Genomic DNA, 17,477 nt, shown 5'->3' with positions numbered 1-17,477 from the left:
TCAGGCAAGCTTTATTTATTAAAAAACAAATGAAATATTGCTACACATTTCTATTAATTTATGTGCTGCTACATAGCTCAAGGCTTGTTATTTTGTTTTATACATATCCTGCTTCCTCTGTGTTAGACTGGCAACTCCATCATTCTTCCTCTTTAGCATTCTCTCAGTCTGGCTTTCCCAGCTAAACCCTTCCTTCCTAGCTATTAACCAGTTAGGTCTTTACTAAAACTATGAGAGCAACATATCTTCATGGTGCATTGAATATTCCACAGCAATACTCAATACTGAATTTATAGCTCTAAGAATTATTATCTTTGTTCTATTGTACCTACCTTGTCATTTCCTAATGTATGGGTAAAATATTTAGTACTAGTAATATTTATCTATTCATGTTTATACATGCCAGATACTTCATGTTTCAAATATACTCAATGACTTCTAGTAAATTTATGTGGTTTTGCATTCATTATAATCAATAAATTTCAGAACATTTATCTGAGTTCCTAATTCTCATTCTCATTGCCCACCACAATTTTGTCCTTTCTAAACATTTCACACAAATAAAGTCATACAGTGTACATAGTCCTTCATGTCCCGCTTCTTTCACTTAAGATATGTCTTTATGACTTATTCATGTTGTAAAATATGCCAACATATCATGAAACTTGTTTCTACTCTTCTTTTTCTTTCATTATTTTTTCATTATTGACCCTATAATATAATTACATCATTTCTCACTTCCTCCCTTTCAACCCTCCCAATATACTCCTCAAAGAGGTTTATTAAAATTTATGGCCCTTTTTCCCACTAATTATTGTTCATACATACAAATACACACACACACACATTCGTAAGTAAGTGTGTGTGTGTGTATGCGTGTGTGTGTGTGTGTGTGTGTATTCCTAAGTAAAACCTTAACTGCATAATGTTACACATAGGTATGCCTTAAGGACTAACCTTTGGAATTAGATACCAAGTTGGTGTACTATTTCGTGGGGGAAGACTATTTATATCATTCTTAGCATTCCTTACTTACCTGTAGTTCTATGGCTTAAGTTGAAGCCTTATAGAATCTTGTTCTTCCTTATTGTATACTTCATTATTAATGCAATGAATACATGGACAATTTTCCATTTGTCAGTTAGAATAGCTTTCCAGTCAATCCACTTTAGTCATGAATTGAATATACTTCATACATATTTCCCTGCCTATGATTTCCTAGTTTGTTTCTGTGTTAACAGGTTTATATTTCTCACATGCTTACTAGTGCAAATACTCAAATTATACTTTTGCTCATACTATTATTATCTTAATTTTATAAGGCCCTGTACCAGTTTCTGCATTAGTTTCCTAAAAAATAAAACATAAAATTAAATTGAGTAAGATTATTAATATTATTTTGAATGGTAAATAATATTCAGAAAATACATACCCTATATAAAATGACATGTTAGTGTTGCCAGTTTAAAAATTTCTGACCAAAGGTGATCCTGAATGGAATACAAATATTTGTAGGTCAAATGACAATATGTCAGGCTAGTTAAAATCTGTACACAACAAGTGTTTCTAAAACGGTTTCCTTTTTAAAGTCTCTCCATTTGCTGAACACTTTTTAAGTAATATACACCAACCTAGACTGAGACACAAAATTACGACATAATATACATCTTCCTCTCAGGAAATTCACTGAAAAATTTAATCCCCACTGGTTCTTTCCATGTTTCCAGGGTATTATTATGGACATTGCTTATTTAGGAATAGGATAAGCTCAGATTAGTTTCCTCTGAAATTTGGCAATTTCAATGACCTGGAAGCCAGAGTTCCACTAGTAGATCTCAGATAAGAAGTATTGATTTTCAGACTCCATAAGGATAATAAGGAGAACACATCAGACAGTGTGAAGGACGGTTATTTTCAAATAATGAGTCAAAAGTATGTGCTAAATTTTAAAAATTAAGCATAAAAGTCCAAGTATATTGGAGGCACAGAGGAAAAATCCTCTTAAGAATATTTTAAGCCCAATCACTCAGCATTTTAAGTGTTGCAGAGAAAGCAAGATGACAGACTTGAGCTACAAGTGCCAATTTATCTTGGTGAATCAGAGGTCATTTATTGATTACACTGATGAAAGAAAGCTTAATGAAGTCATAGGAGAATCAGATGAAGAGTGAAATGAGACAGAAGAGTGATCAGTAAGAGATTATTGATAGTGAATAGAGAAACATTTTTAAAGTATTGAAGGAAAAGGAAAAGCATAAATTAGAGTTGAGATGAAATGGCTCCGAGGAATTAAAGGATTGAGGAAATCTGTGCAAAAGGCTCAGGAGATTGAGGGACGTCATCCAAAGCCTAGCAACTTGCAGGAAAGCCTTTTACTTTATTGTCACCTCAGGTTCAAAGGAAGGCGATCCAATGTTTCTTTCAAAGTAAGTTATTTAATATTCCCTATTAAAATTTAAAAACAATAAAAATTATAAGACATTGAAAGTAGACAGAAAGAAATTGATAAACATTTAAAAGGAGTAAGGAACGAAAATGAACTGAAACTAAGGAATGGGTACTATTGATGTGGTAGCTTCAAGCAGGAGTGAATGCATTCCATTAGGTTGCTGGTAAAAATAAGAAAACAGAGCTTGAAGAGGCTAAACAAAAGTTTATGGAAAATATGTAACAAATTTTTTTTCTCAAAAGAAGCCACCTGAACTTAATGCAACTCTGTTAGTTAAGGATTTATTGCTGAGAAGAGGCATTATGACCACAGCACCACTTATAAAGTAACATGCTTAATCTGGGCTGGTTTAGAGACAAGATCTTTATTCCATTATCACCATGGGAAACACGGTGGCATGCAGGCAGACACAGGGCTGGAGTGATTACTGAGAGTTCTATATCTGGATTCACATGTACAAGATGTGCAAAAATCACTGGGTGTCATTTGGTCACCTGAGACCTTAAAGGTATCCCCAGTGACACACTTCTTCCAACAAGACCATATCTACATTATTAAATCTATTTATACTTCCTGGAGCCCCTTTCGTCCTCCAATTGTACATTTTGTATTTTTCCTTGCTCAGTTTTTTTTTTCCTGTTCATTATAAATTTACATAAGTTGAACACTAAGAACCATATGACGGAGTCAATTTTTCGCTGTTTTGAAATTTCCTCTGCTGATGCAACTAGCCTAAATCTTTTCATTTAGCCTCAGGCAGATGTCTTGGACAAGGTAAAAATGCAGTCACATTCTTAACAAAAGTAACAAGAACAGTCTCTAGGCCCCATACTAAAATTCTTCTCTGAAACTTCTTAAGCCAGACCTCTAAGTTTAAAATCACCTTAAGCACCACTGTCTCCATATTCCTACCAGCATGGCCAATTAAGCCCCATTTAAAGCATTCCTCTGATTTTCTAACTCAAACGCCCAAAGCCCACATGTTTCCAAGTTAAAATATGTTCTACCTATTGCAACAAAATCCCATTCCTGGGTGTCTGTCTGAGACAGGGTTTAATTGCTGTGAAGAGACCTCATAACCACATCAACACTTATAAAGGAAAGCATTTATTTGAGACTGGCTTACTGTTCAGAGGTTAAGTCCATTACTGTCATGGTGGGAAGCATGGCAGAATGCATGCAGGCACAGTGTTGGAGAGGTAACTGATGGTTCTACGTCTAGATCCATAAGCAGCAGAATTAGAATGTCATACCGGTTGTGGCTTAACATCTGAGAACTCAAAGGCACTCTGGGTGATACAAGTCCTTTAATAAGGCAACACCTCCTGACAGTACCAATCCCCATGGGTCTATGGAAATCATTTTATTGAAAACACCACAGCTACTATGTGTTTTCTTGAGAAAAGTAGTTTTGTCTTAAAATTGAATAAACTGTGTCTATTTCATGATAGTGTATTTGTGAAATTGTGGTGCATTTAAAGAAGAAAGTCATAAATATAGATGAAATACACTATATCTAATTATATCTACAATAGTGACTACCACAACAGTGCACATTAAAAAGAAGTATTGTCCTTCTGTTAAAAACTTTACCATCTCATTTACAGTCTTGGTCACAAAAGTGTATTGAGAATTAGGTTTTGGTAATAATTTTTTTGTAATAATAGAAGAAACTTCATATCAGTTGGATACCTTAATTCAATTAAAGCATCATTCCTGACTTTATTTTTTACTATAATGCTAGGTATTTGAAATTAAAGTTCCTTTAAAACATGGACTGAAACTCATTGTTAATTTTTAGAAATTAATGTGTTTATGCAAGTTGAGTAATTCCCATTTTAAACAAATAGGTTGCTTTTTTGAAGAAAAAATTACTTATCACAGTTTGATTTTTCTCTCAGCTATGATTGTTAACATAACTTTTCTCTTAGGTATCTAGCAAACCACAGAAGAAGAATCTTGCTAACCGCATTTCATATAACTATTGATTGAGCTGTGAGTTTAACAAACTGCTCACTCACTGCCTAGGATAAAATATGAAGAATCAGCAGGAGATAACATGGTTATCTGTCCAAGTCTTCTGATTATTTATCACCCAAGAGCCAGTACAAACCTAGGATGTCCTTACTACACATATAAACACTTGCTAATATCACTGTTGAATAATACATTGCAGGCTTGGCCAGACATTCTTGGTAGCGTTACAGTGGCACAGAAATTATGGGAGTAACAAACCACTTTCTGATTGAATTTAAGGTGCACTCCACAGTAAAAATCAACAACTGCACCAGCGTAAGGGTGTTGAACCTGCTGCTCTATGGGTCCTCGACCCTAAAATAGAACCTACTTTTTTTTCTTTAACTTGTTAAACACACATAATATGAATTGACTTTTAATAATTTTTATATCCATAGTTATTACATTGGTCAACACTCATCAGAGAAGTTTCTTCTTGAAGTAGGTGGTGATTAACACAGAAACTCACATCTGACAAAGGTGTAGAGAATAAGAAAGTGTTGGGTAGACATCTATATCACACCTTCTCCTATTACTCGGGCATCATGGTAGAAAAGGAGATGAAAAGATATTAAAAGTCAGAAGTGGTCGATGACTACAGAGAAACAATGTTTTTCTAACATAGCACTCCAGATTCACATATGAACTCACAATGCCTGTAAAAGCATGTATAAGACCTGTGCTAGCTCTGACCAAATAATACGCTAACATGTTGAGGGATCTGGGTATAGAGTCCCATTCAGTGCGAAGGTGCAGTTGATAGCTCCTAGGGAAGTAGGGTTAGTGTTTTTTAAGGATGCAGTCTCTAGTGAGTTGGTCACTCTCTAGAAAATGCCATGTGCACTGGCTGTATTTATGGATTAAAAGTAAGAGGACATAAAATCGGGTAGTAGCAAAGTGGAGATGAATCTAGAAAATATTGAGGGAAGGGTTCAGGTGGAGCTCAGGAAACCCATAGAACAGGAGAAGAAGGATGGTACAAGCCAAAGAGGTTGAGTATTCCAGGAGAACACAGCCCACAAAATCAACTAAGCAGGGCTCATAAGATGCTTCACAGAGACTAAAGCATCAATTATGGAGCTAGCACGGGTTGATGCTAGGCTCTCTGCATATATGGTGTGGTTGTTTAGCTTGGAGTTCTTTGGATTTCTGAAAGTAAACATGGGGCCTTTCTGTATCTGTCTCTGTTGCCTCCTCCTGTGACTCTTTTTCTCCTATTGGGCTTCCTGGTCCAGTCTTGATGTGAAGATTTATGCCTAATTTTATTGCATCTTGTTATGACATGTTTGTTTGAAATCACTGGAAGGTCTGCTCTTTTCTGAAGAGAAATGGGGAGCAGTAGTTCTGGGGGATGGAATAAGTAGTGAGGTACCAAGAAATGGGGAGGGAGAAAAGATTGCAGTTATGATGTATTATATGAGAATAATACATTTTGAAAAAGATCAAAATAGATTGTACAAAATTTTCAAAGAACTAATAAAATGAGGAAAAATACAATCAAGATATTAAATGATATAATTAAATATGCAAAGTTAGGCCTCTTGGGAAAACTTGTAACTCCAGTTATTCAGGCAGTTGAGGCAAGAGGATTATAAGTTTCCATTCTATTTATGCTACAGTTTAAGAACAGTTTCACAAGTTAGCAAGACCCTGTTTCAAAATGAAGAGTAAATACATCTCAGAAGGCTTGCCTTGCTTGAATAAAACCTCAGACTGTATTCTCAGGACTAGGGAAAACAAAAACAAAGTAAAAATAATCAACTTAAAAGCTGATATCTGAGTAAGCATTGGTTAGAGGTGAAGGTAAAGATATTTGCATGCTGTTGACATTTTTACATGTTATTGATCTGTAGTGGTTATTACTACTCTCTTACTGTAACTCTAATCCACAACAGCACAGTGCCAATGCATGTTAGAATTACTTGCTTTGCGTTTCTTCTCTTGTAAACAGAGAGGAAAATCCCTGAATCTTCATCACTCTTTTATTTATCATCCCTGTAAAGCTTTAAAGCTTTTCCTTTCATTACTAAGATATTAGACCTCAAGAAGTCTCATAAAGCTTGTCATTTAGTCTTCCTCTTATTGTTGTGTGACAGGTTGAGTGACTTGATCTGGACAGGAAGGACATAAAGTGTCACCATGTTGAAATGAGTGTAAATTGCTTCCCTTGGGAAGGACATCAGTGTCCTTGGGCCACTAGAACACTTTCAGGTGGACTAGAGCACCAGCGATTCCGAGACTTCCTAAAGGAGAGATGAAGGCTGCCTGATTTTTCTATTTGTTTTGTCTTCATTTTCAAAAGTGCTCAGAAAAATATTGAAAGACTCTACCACCACAACCAATATATATATACACACCCATAACTCAAAAGCAAATTAAGAGTCCTTCTATGTTTGCACACCTTGAAAACTTAAGCAGTTATGGAATAATTAAATAGAAAGTAAACAAATTAGAATTACTACAGAAAAATTAAAGTCATTTGTGTTTAAATCCCCATGTCAGATTCTTTAGCTGCAGACAGCATGGAAAGTAAGAAGAGAGAATCAACATTAGTTATTTGTAAGAATTATCCCGTGAACTGTAGTAATACGAGCAGCGGGCTGCTTCCCGCCACTCCGGCTGCCTCCGGCTAGCTTTACCCGAAATAATTACACGGACACTGTATTCTTTTAATCACTGCTTGGCCCATTCTCTTCTAGGCTAACTCTCGCACCTGGACTAGCCCATTTCTAATCATCTGTATGTAGCACCCCAAGGTGCGCTTACCGGGAAGATTCTAGCCTACGTCCATCCTGGGTCGGAGCTTCATCGCGTGTGCCTCAGAGAGCAGAGCTCTCGCCTCTGCCCGCAGGAGTGGAGCATCATGTCTCTCTGAGGCGTCTGCCCCTAAGAGAAGAGCTGTCGAGTCTCTGAGCTCACTTCCTCTTCCTCCCAGCGTCTGCTCCTCCCACCTATGTTCTAACCTATCAGGTCAAGCAGCTTCTTTATTAAATCAACCAATAACCTTCCTCCATCAGTGAACCACAGAAAGACCTATTGATTTTATGTCTTTTTAATCTCATAAAGTATTTTAATTGACAAAATAAAAAGAAAGTGGAAGAAAAAAACAAGGAAAGTGTATTGAAGAATCAGTGGCTTTGATTTTCGTCATACTGCTCCCTTGGATCCACTGTCCCTGTCAGAACATATTTTGTGGTATCTTATTTCTATTCCCAGTGTGATATGGTTGTATTCTTAATAGTGTTCTATAGACTAATGACTTCGGTTGAACTATCTGGAGGGAAAAGCTGAATATTTCACACTTGGCCTATCTTTATTTGAACCAAATAGTGTTCTTTTCTCTCTTATTCAAGACTTTTAGCCCAGGGAAAAATATCAAACAACTTTCTTTCTCACCTGTTAAATTAGAAATTTCAGTATTTCTCACTCAGAAACCACCCTGAGAATGTAATTGAAGCAACATGTAGTGGGTTTTGATTTTTCTTTCCCAAAATTAAAATTTGTTTGCTTATTGTATGGCTTGAATGAGATATTGTCAACATCCGGCATTTCAATATTTGTTAACAGTAGGTGGTCTTGTTATATCAAGCTTAGGGAGTGTGGTCTTCTTGGAGGAAGTACATCACTAGAGATTTAATGATTACTGCTTTGAGTTTTCTCTGTTTCCTGTTTGTGCTTTGAGCTGTCAGCTCTTAGCATCTGCTCTTGCTGCCACCCTTGCAGTTTCCTGCCACAATCTTTGGCCACAATGCACGTCTATCCCTCTGGAAACATAAGCCAACTGAGCTCTTCCTTCTAGAAGTTGCCTTTGTTATGTGTTACTACAGAAGTAGAAACGATAACAATTCACAGGTGTAATGAACTTACTATTGTTTGCATGTTGCAATACTTTATTATCGTTATGACCGACATACTTGACAAAGCAGCTTTAAAAAGCTTTATGTTGCCTCATAATCTCAAATGCCATGCTCTTGGATCCATGTTTTTAGATCGTAGTGAAGCAGTATACCGTGGTTGTGGCATAATCTACTTGGGACTGCTTATCTCATGGTGAAAAGTGGGAGGTACTTCTAACTTTTAGTGGCACACCCACTAAACTACTTCCATCTATACTACACCTCCTACACAGTGCTACAGAGTTCTTGGGGTGGCATTTCTCATCTTAAATTACGTTCATTGACCACTAATGTAGGAGTCATAATCTCCTACAACCATCCTGACACTAACACAGAATGCTGTAGCCATATTACAAAGTTCAATTTCTTTCTCATTCATCTCTGCTTAACTTTCCTGTGCCTCCCAAACTCTATAACTAGTCACAAAATCAGTGAATACGTGTGTCCAAAGGACGATCCATTGCACTTCACAGCTATTCTCTTTTAATGACAGTTCATTCATATGCCCAGGATTTACTAACCCTATTTTGTGATTTGAATGAGACCAGTTTTTACAGGCTCATATATTTGAATAAATGGTCCCTAACTGATAGAATCATTTGGGAAGAATTAGGAGATTGGCCTTGTTGCGGGGGATTTATAACTTCCAGTAGCCTTTGAGGCCTTAAAATCCCATGCTATTTCCAGTTAGCTCTCTCTCTCTCTTTTTCTGCCTCATGATGGTGTCTTATATGTGAGTTCTCAGCTACTGTTCCAACACCATGCTTGCTTGCCTGCCTTCCTGTAGCCATTCTTTTTTTTAAAATCGGTTTCCCTGTCTTTTTTAAAATTTATTTATTTATTAAAGATTTCTGTCTCTTCCCCGCCACCGCCTCCCATTTCGCTCCCCCTCCCCCAATAAAATCCCCCTCCCTCGTCAGCCCAAAGAGCAATCAGGGTTCCCTGCCCTGTGGGAAGTCCAAGGAACACCCACCTCCATCCAGGTCTAGTAAGGTGAGCATCCAAACTGCCTAGGCTCCCACAAAGCCAGTACGTGCAGTAGGATCAAAAACCCATTGCCACTGTTCTTGAGTTCTCAGTAGTCCTCATTGTCCGCTATGTTCAGCTAGTCCGGTTTTATCCCAGGCTTTTTCAGACCCAGGCCAGCTGGCCTTAGCGAGTTCCCGACAGAACATCCCTATTGTCGCAGTGTGTGGGTGCACCCCTTGCGGTCCTGAGTTCCTTGCTCGTGCTCTCTCTCCTTCTGCTCCTGATTTGGACCTTGAGATTTCTGTCCGGTGCTCCAATGTGGGTCTCTGACTCTGTCTCCTTTCATCGCCTGATGAAGGTTAATATTCAGGAGGATGCCTATATGTTTGTCTTTGGGTTCTCCTTCGTGTAGCCATTCTTAATGCAAAAAAGAAATGTATCCCTATGTCTTCTAACTCAACCCCACTCTCCTGAGCATCTGCGTATCACTTATTGCACTCACTCACTGTTCTCTAAAAACTTTAAGTTCACAGTTGTGTTTGCTTTTAAGATATTTAGGAGATTTTCTTTTTAGTTTTATTTTCTTTTTCTTTTTTTCTTTTTTGGTTTTTCGAGACAGGGTTTCTCTGTAGCTTTGAAGCCTGTCCTGGAACTCCCTTGGTAGACCAGGCTGGCCTCGAACTCACAGAGATCCGCCTGCCTCTGCCTCCCGAGTGCTGGGATTACAGGCGTGCGCCACCACCGCCCGGCTTTTACTACTTGGCATCTTTCATGGATTCCATGTTTAAATCATATTTATATGTACCTTTGTAGGCTTTCTTATAGCTGCAGTATTATTTCACAAAGAAATGCATCCTGTTTGCTTAACAAAGAGACTGTAAGTAATCATTTCGAGTATAGTTAATGAAAGACTGATTGGGAAAGTAATAAAGTAAAAATGATTATCTTGTGTACTTCCAATATGATGTATTTACTATTTCTACTGAAAGAAAACTGAATATGAAATGAAATAAAATGGTATATTATAAATTCTTTTTAGGGCATACAAATTATTTTCCCTTTGTGGAACAATGCATTTATCTCTTCTGATAATAGCATTATCTCTTTCACATGTTAAGTTGTTATTTTTAATGAAGAAGCAGTGAAGCAATTTTAATCACCAATTGTAAATAAAACATTTATTCTAATCATCATTTAAAAAAATAAGTGTGCAATTTCAAGATACAATTAAATATAATAAGAACAGTGTGTTATGAAATACAAATGACATACATACCCCTGAGAAAAATTTGCATATTTTAAAATAGTTTTAAACCATTTTCAATTGATATAATTTGTTTATAATTAAAGAGGCACTTTATAATATCCATGTAAGTAAAGGCTGCATAATCACAAAGTCATTTATGTTACTCACTGATATAATCTGTCTGTGGAAGTTAAAGTTGGAATAAAAATCGCACTTAGATGAATCTAATATACACAGCATACTATACACCTGTTTACAACATATTGCTGAAAATTTTTACATTTTAATGAATGTGTAAGCAACCTAGAAATAAATGTATAATTAAAAATAATGTATTACTTAAAACCTGTATATAAGAAAATTAACACACTGAAGCATATTTTTTATCTAATCTGAGGAAATTCTAAAGTCAAACTTCTTTAACAGCAATAGGGAGACATAACACATATATTTGTTACTGTGAATAATCTGTATTTGCTATGATAAACACTACCAACATGGTTGAACAGTTGTGTGTTCAAGCATCTACAGCACGAACCATTACAAAGATGGCTTTATCAGTGGTAATTGTCAGTTGTCCATGCTGATTAATAAAAGAAACCCAGTATCCACTTCTCTTTCCCCACTCCTGCTTATGCCTGTTTCTTTAACCTAAAGAATTTCCCTGTAGGCAAGCAATCATACAGTTGCTTCTGCTCATGATTTTAACTATATGAGATGGGAGGGGAAAGGATTTTCATTGCAATTTTAATACCATCTCAGTGCTGTGTCCATATAATCAGAATGAACAAGACCTAACTCGTTCTGGAATGGAACCTATACCAGAGGTTTCCAAAGTACACGAACTGGCAATTACAAATTGGTATGAAGAAATCCACATTTAAGACAGAATCACATACTAGTGGAGGACGTAGGAGACATATTGGGGTGAAGGCTGGAGGGCCAGGGTGTCACTTCAGACATAAAAATTCAAACATCGAACTAAAATAAAATTGCATAAATTGATGAAAGTTCTCAAAATATAAAGCAGAGGTAATTTTCAATCTCTTCTATCCATTGACCTCTTTATTGTGGTTTCTATAGTGTCAACCTGCTCCACAGTTGAGTTTCGCTGTGCAGATGGAACTTGCATTCCAAGATCAGCACGATGCAACCAAAACATGGACTGCGCAGATGCTTCAGACGAGAAGGACTGCAGTAAGGATTGCTACTACCTTTTGTTTGTTCATGGCTGAACACCTGTTGGCGTTGAATTGAACACTGTCCAACTTTTTCTTGAACTTCTTCCAGAACTGATATGTAATTAACCCTGTTTTGTAGCACAATTTTGTATTTACTTTCTTGACGATGTTAAGTTTTCTCGTCCCTGTGACCTAGGTAGACGTCTCATAAATTTTGGCAAATGTGATTTTTATTTCATTTTTCTTCATACCCTTCTAGATAATACAGATTGCACACATTTCTATAAACTTGGAGTGAAATCTAAAGGATTCATAAGCTGTAACTCGACTTCACTCTGTGTTCTGCCAAGCTGGATCTGTGATGGGTCTAATGATTGTGGAGACTATTCGGATGAGTTAAAGTGCCCAGGTAATTTCCGCAAGAAAAAAAAAATTTTTTTCTTGTCTTGAAGATTTAATAGCTACTTAAGGAATGAATGGATCAATTAGATATAGAGCAGGAATAGCTATCTTCTTCTAAATATGCCACTTGATCTCTCCAAATGAATTACAAACTGGTGCAGAGGACATATATACTAATTTTATATCATATTGTTTAACATTTAGCTCCTCATTAATACTTTTAAAATTGATGATTAAGATATTAAGTTGTATCATCTATAAAGCTTCACCAGAAAATTAACAAAACTTCAACAACCTTTTTAAGAATAAACAGAAGAAAGACAGTTGTTATTACTGACCTTACTTTGTGATACACAGCTGATGATTTTGTTAGGGTAATGCCGTTCATTCAGCTTTGGACGTGGTGGGGAGGGGAGCTATTTTTTATCGGTTCGTAGTTGGACAGAAACATTTATATATCCTCCTTAACCATCTCTGCTTGACATATCTGCTCTAAAGAACATCATTTAGCTTTTTAGAAAATGACTTCTGTAATAGCGATGATAGCTTCTAGTTAATGACAATGAAACTAAATAAAGTCATGCAACATGCTCAGAAAAATAATTGGAAGTGGATACATGGTTAAGAGGGTATCACTTAATATGTGCTTAAACAGCTGTTTGCCTACCTCACCGTACTAACACTCACTTGAATTCAGGTTTTGTTAACATTTAAAGTTTTTCAAGATGTTTTGAGAAGTGGGAATTTTGGCCATTCACACAATTTCTGTAAACACACACTCTGAAAAAACTTCTCTTTATAAGAGGTCACAATTAATCACTTAGTAAGATCCTAACTTTTCTACTGAAAGAAGGATAAAGCTAAAATGTTGATTTTACTTAAGGCCTTTGTTTTTTTTTTTCTTTTTTTTTTTACATTTTCCTCTACTCCCTCCAACTCCATTGTCCCCCACAATTCCCATCCAAATTCTATAACCTCTTGCTCTCTAAACATTTCATACAAATGTAAACACACACATATGTATATCTAAAAATAAATACAACTATCTGTGTCTATTTAGTGTTACTATTTATAGGTGCTTCGGGCTGAACACTTGGTTCTGTTCAACCAAATAGGGAGATAATCTCTGGAGAAAATTGACTCTTCTTCTTTTAGTGTTATTTATTACCCATAGTTCTCCATCTAAGAGTAAGTTTATTTTTCTTCTTTTGTAAATTCAGAACCATTTTTGTACAATATATTTTGATCAAGTTCTTCCTCCATCTGCTCTCAATCCATCCCACCTTTTTACCTGGCCAACTTTGTGTTCTGTTTTTTTCTCCTTCTCTTAAAAAACAAAAACATATTAAAGCAAATCAAGAAACAGACACACAAATTATGAAAGTAAAAATTAAAACAAATAAACAAAGGACAGATGAAAGAAAAAATGTAAAAGCAATTAAAAATTAAACAAATTCAAAAAATTACTATTGAGTTCCTTTTGTTTTGTTGGCAAACTATTCATGGACATCAGATCTGGCCTGACATGTGGTATATACAACCAGAGTGTTTCATTTGAAGAAAAATGATTTTTCATTTGCCATTGGATATCAAGTGTAGATATCTTCTGGGTTAAGAATGGGTATGCCCAAGGATAGTATACCATGGTCCTGAGATAGATGGATATCTAATTTTCTGAGGAACCACCATAGTGATTTCCATAATGGCTGTATTAGTTTGCTTTTCCACCAAGAATGGATGGGTATTCCAATTGCTCTATCCCCAACAGCAGGGACTATCATGCTTTTTTTCGTTTTTAATCTTATTTATTCTGACAGGTGTAATATGGAATCTCAAAGTAGTTTTGATTTGAATTTCCTTGATGTTTAAGGATGGTGAATATTTCTTTAAATGTTTCTCAGTCATTTGAAATGTACCCCATTTTTAATAGGAATAGTTGATCTGATGATGTCTTGGGTTCCTTATTTATTCTGGATATTAGTGCTCTTTTGAATGTGGACTTGCTAAAAATCTTTTCCTATACTATAGGCTGCCATTTTTCTTATTGACAGTGTCCTTGGCCTTAGAGAAGCTTCTCAGTGTCATGAGATCCCATTTACTGATTGTAGTACTTGCATCCTGTGCTATTGCTATTCCCTTCAGAAACTTGTCTCCTGTGCCAATGAGTACAGTGTGTCTGGTTTTGTGTTGAGGCCTTTGATCCCTTGACCTTGAGTTTAATGCAGGGTGATATATATATATATATATATATATATATATATATATATATATATATATATATATATATATAAATTTGCATTCTTCTACATGCTGACATTGTTAAGGATGCTTTATTTTTTCCATTGTGTATCTCTGGCTTCTTTTCCAAAAATCAGGTGTCCATAGGTATATAGATAAATGTCTGAACCTTCGATTCAATTCCATTAATTAACTTGTGTATATTTAATCCAATTTCCTCTGTTTCTTTTATTATTATAGTTCTGTATTATATCTTGAAATCGGGGATGATTATACCCCCAAAAGTTCTTTTATAGTTCAGGTGTGTCTTTGCTATTCTGTTTTGCTTCTTTGTTTTGTTTATTGCTTTTCAATATGAAGTTCAGTGTTGTCTTAAAAGATTTGTTTTGGAATTTTGTTGGGGATTGAGTGGAATCTTCATTTCTTTTGGTAAGATGGCCATTGTTAGTATGTTAGTGCTAAGAATCCATGAACATGGGGAAATCTTTCCATCTTCTGATATCTTCTTCAAAGACTCAAAGATTTTGTCATACCAGTCTTTCACATGCTTGGTTAGCATTATATCAAGGCATTTTATATTATTTCTGGCTATTGTAAAAGCTGTTGCTTGCTAGATCTTTTTCAATCCTTTGTCATTGTTTATGGGGAGTGGTTTCTTATTTCTATTTTTATTTTTTTTAGTTAGTTTTGTATCCAGTCACTTCACTAAAAGTATTTATCTGCTCTAGAAATTCCTTGGTAGAATTTTTAGGGGTTGATTACGTATACTATCATATCATAGAAAAATAACAATACATTGTCTTCTTCCTTTCCAATTATATCCACTTAATCTTCTTTAGTTGTCTTATTGTTCCCACAAAAACTTCAAATATTATGTCGAATAAATATATGGAAAGTGGATAATCTTATCTTGTTCCTGGTTTTAGTGGAATTTTTTTAGTTTCTCTCTATTTGAATTGATGTTGGTTATTGGCTTACTTTAAAATGTCTTTTTTATGTTAGGTGGGTACCTTGTATCTATAATCTTTTCAAGACTTTCATCATGAGTGGACGTTGTATTTTGTCGAAGGATTTTTCAAGATCTAATGAAATGATAATTTTTTTGTTTCTTTTTTTCCAGTTTGTTTATATGATGGATTACATTGACCGTTTTATTTGTTTAACCATCCCCGAATCTCTATGATGAAGTTTAGTTAATTATGTGAATGATATTCTTGATGTGTTCTTAGAGTCAGTTTGCCAGTATTTTATTGAATATTTTTACATATTTATTTATGAGGAAAATTGCTCTTTCTATGTTGAGTCTTTGTGTGGTTTAGATATCAGTGTTACTGTAGCTCATAAAATGAACTTGGACTTTCCATTTCTATTTTGTGGAATAATTTGAAGTGGAGTACCTAAGATTTTCTTCGGAAGTCTTGTAGTAAAAGACTTTTAATGACTGCTTCTATTTTCTTTGATGTTTTAGGTCCATCTAGATTTTTTTTTAAATTTTGTTTCAACTGGCAAGTGAAATCTCTCAAGAAAATTGTCCATTTCTTTTAGATTTTTTTTTCAATTTTGTGGAAGATAGTTGTCTAAAGTATGACCTAATGATTCTCTGGATTTCCTCAGTGTCAGTTGTTATGCCTCCCCTTTTCATTTCTGATTTCATTAATTTGAATATTCTTTCCATGTCTTTTAGTTAGTTTAGATAAGGGTTTGCATATCTTGTAGATTTCTCAAAGGACCAACTCTATGTCTCATTGATTCTTTGTGTTGCTCCCTTTACTTCTATTTTTATTGATTTGAAACCTCAATTTGAGTATTTCCATCTATGGATAAGTGGAAAAGTCACTTCCTCTGTTCTAGAGATTGTAGGTGTGCTATTAAGTTGCTGATATGTGATCTGTCCAGTTATTTTGATGTAGGCACTTAGTGTTATAAATTTTCCTCTTACTACTGCTTTCAAAGTATCCGATAAGTTTGGATATGTTGCATATTCATTTTCATTGAGTCCTATGAAATTATCTTTCTATATTTCTGTCTTGAGTCTCCACAGTCATTTAGTAGAGACCTGTCGAGTTTCCATGAATTTATAGGATTTGTTGTTTCTGATATTGCTGAAATTCAGTTTCAAACCCTGGTGGTGTTGAAAATTTTGCTTGATATAGTAATCTGGACTCTCCACTCCGGTCTCTTAGTGTCTGCATGTCATCTCTCGAGTACCTTTTGATTTTAGAGTCTTCATTGAGAAGTTTAGTTTAATTCTTATAGTTCTGCCTTTATATGTTACTTTGCCTTTTCCCTTGCAGTTTTTTAATGTTCTTTCTTTGTTCTGTAAGTTTAATGCTTTGACAACTATGTGATGCAAGAACTTTCTTTTCTGTTCCAACATATTTGATGTATTCCTAGCTTCTTATACCTTTATTGGCATGTCCTTTCAGTTAGAGAAACTTTCTTCTATGATTTTGTTAAAAGTATTTTCTGGGTTTTTGATCTGGTATTCTTTTTCTGTTCCTATTATTCTAAGGTTTGATTTTGTCATAGTGTCCCACATTTCTTGGATGTTTTCTCTCAGGAAAAATTTAGATTATTATTTTTCTTCGAACAATGTATCTGTTCCTTCTATAATATCTTTCAAGTCTTCCATCTCTTGTTAACTGTTGGTGAAACTTTCTTCTGTAGTTTCTGTTCAAATTCCTAAATGTTTCATTTCCAGGATCCCAGCAGTCTGTGTTTTCTTTAGTGGTTTCATTTTACATTTTCGGTCTTGAACAGTTTTAGTCATTTCCTTCAACTGTTTGATTGCTTGCTTATTTTTGTTTTCTTTAGGGAACTTATTCATTTCTGTTTTCCTGTATTTCCTTAAGGGATTAATTCACTCCTTTAAGGACCTCATCGTCTCCATAATGTTGGCTTTAAAGTTGTTTCCTTTGGCTTCCTCTGTGATGGAATATTGATGTAGTATGAAAGTTGTGCTCTAATGGTAACAGCTCTGGCTGTTGTTAACTGTGTCCTTAAGATAGCATTTAAGGATCTGGTTTGAAGTAATTTCTAGGTGTTTATTTCTGGGTTTGTCTTTTTTTTTTTTTTTTTTT

General features: G+C 35.3%; 1 protein-coding gene across 1 annotated transcript in view; it reads left to right on the top strand.

Annotated features, from left to right (window-relative positions):
* Lrp1b (LDL receptor related protein 1B) overlaps positions 1 to 17,477 on the top strand; it is a 1,800,012-nt gene that overhangs the window by 1,535,607 nt on the left and 246,928 nt on the right. Inside the window, exons 48-49 of the mRNA XM_026778709.1 lie at positions 11,660 to 11,773; positions 12,017 to 12,166. Of these exons, the coding sequence (XP_026634510.1) occupies positions 11,660 to 11,773; positions 12,017 to 12,166 (264 nt within the window). The remainder of the gene's footprint in view (positions 1 to 11,659; positions 11,774 to 12,016; positions 12,167 to 17,477) is intronic.

Source organism: Microtus ochrogaster, chromosome 4 (genome assembly GCF_000317375.1).
Source record: "Microtus ochrogaster isolate Prairie Vole_2 chromosome 4, MicOch1.0, whole genome shotgun sequence".
NCBI classification, from domain to species: Eukaryota; Metazoa; Chordata; class Mammalia; order Rodentia; family Cricetidae; genus Microtus; species Microtus ochrogaster.
Note: the sequence above shows the minus strand (reverse complement) of the source record. Positions and strands in the feature narration are given on the sequence as shown.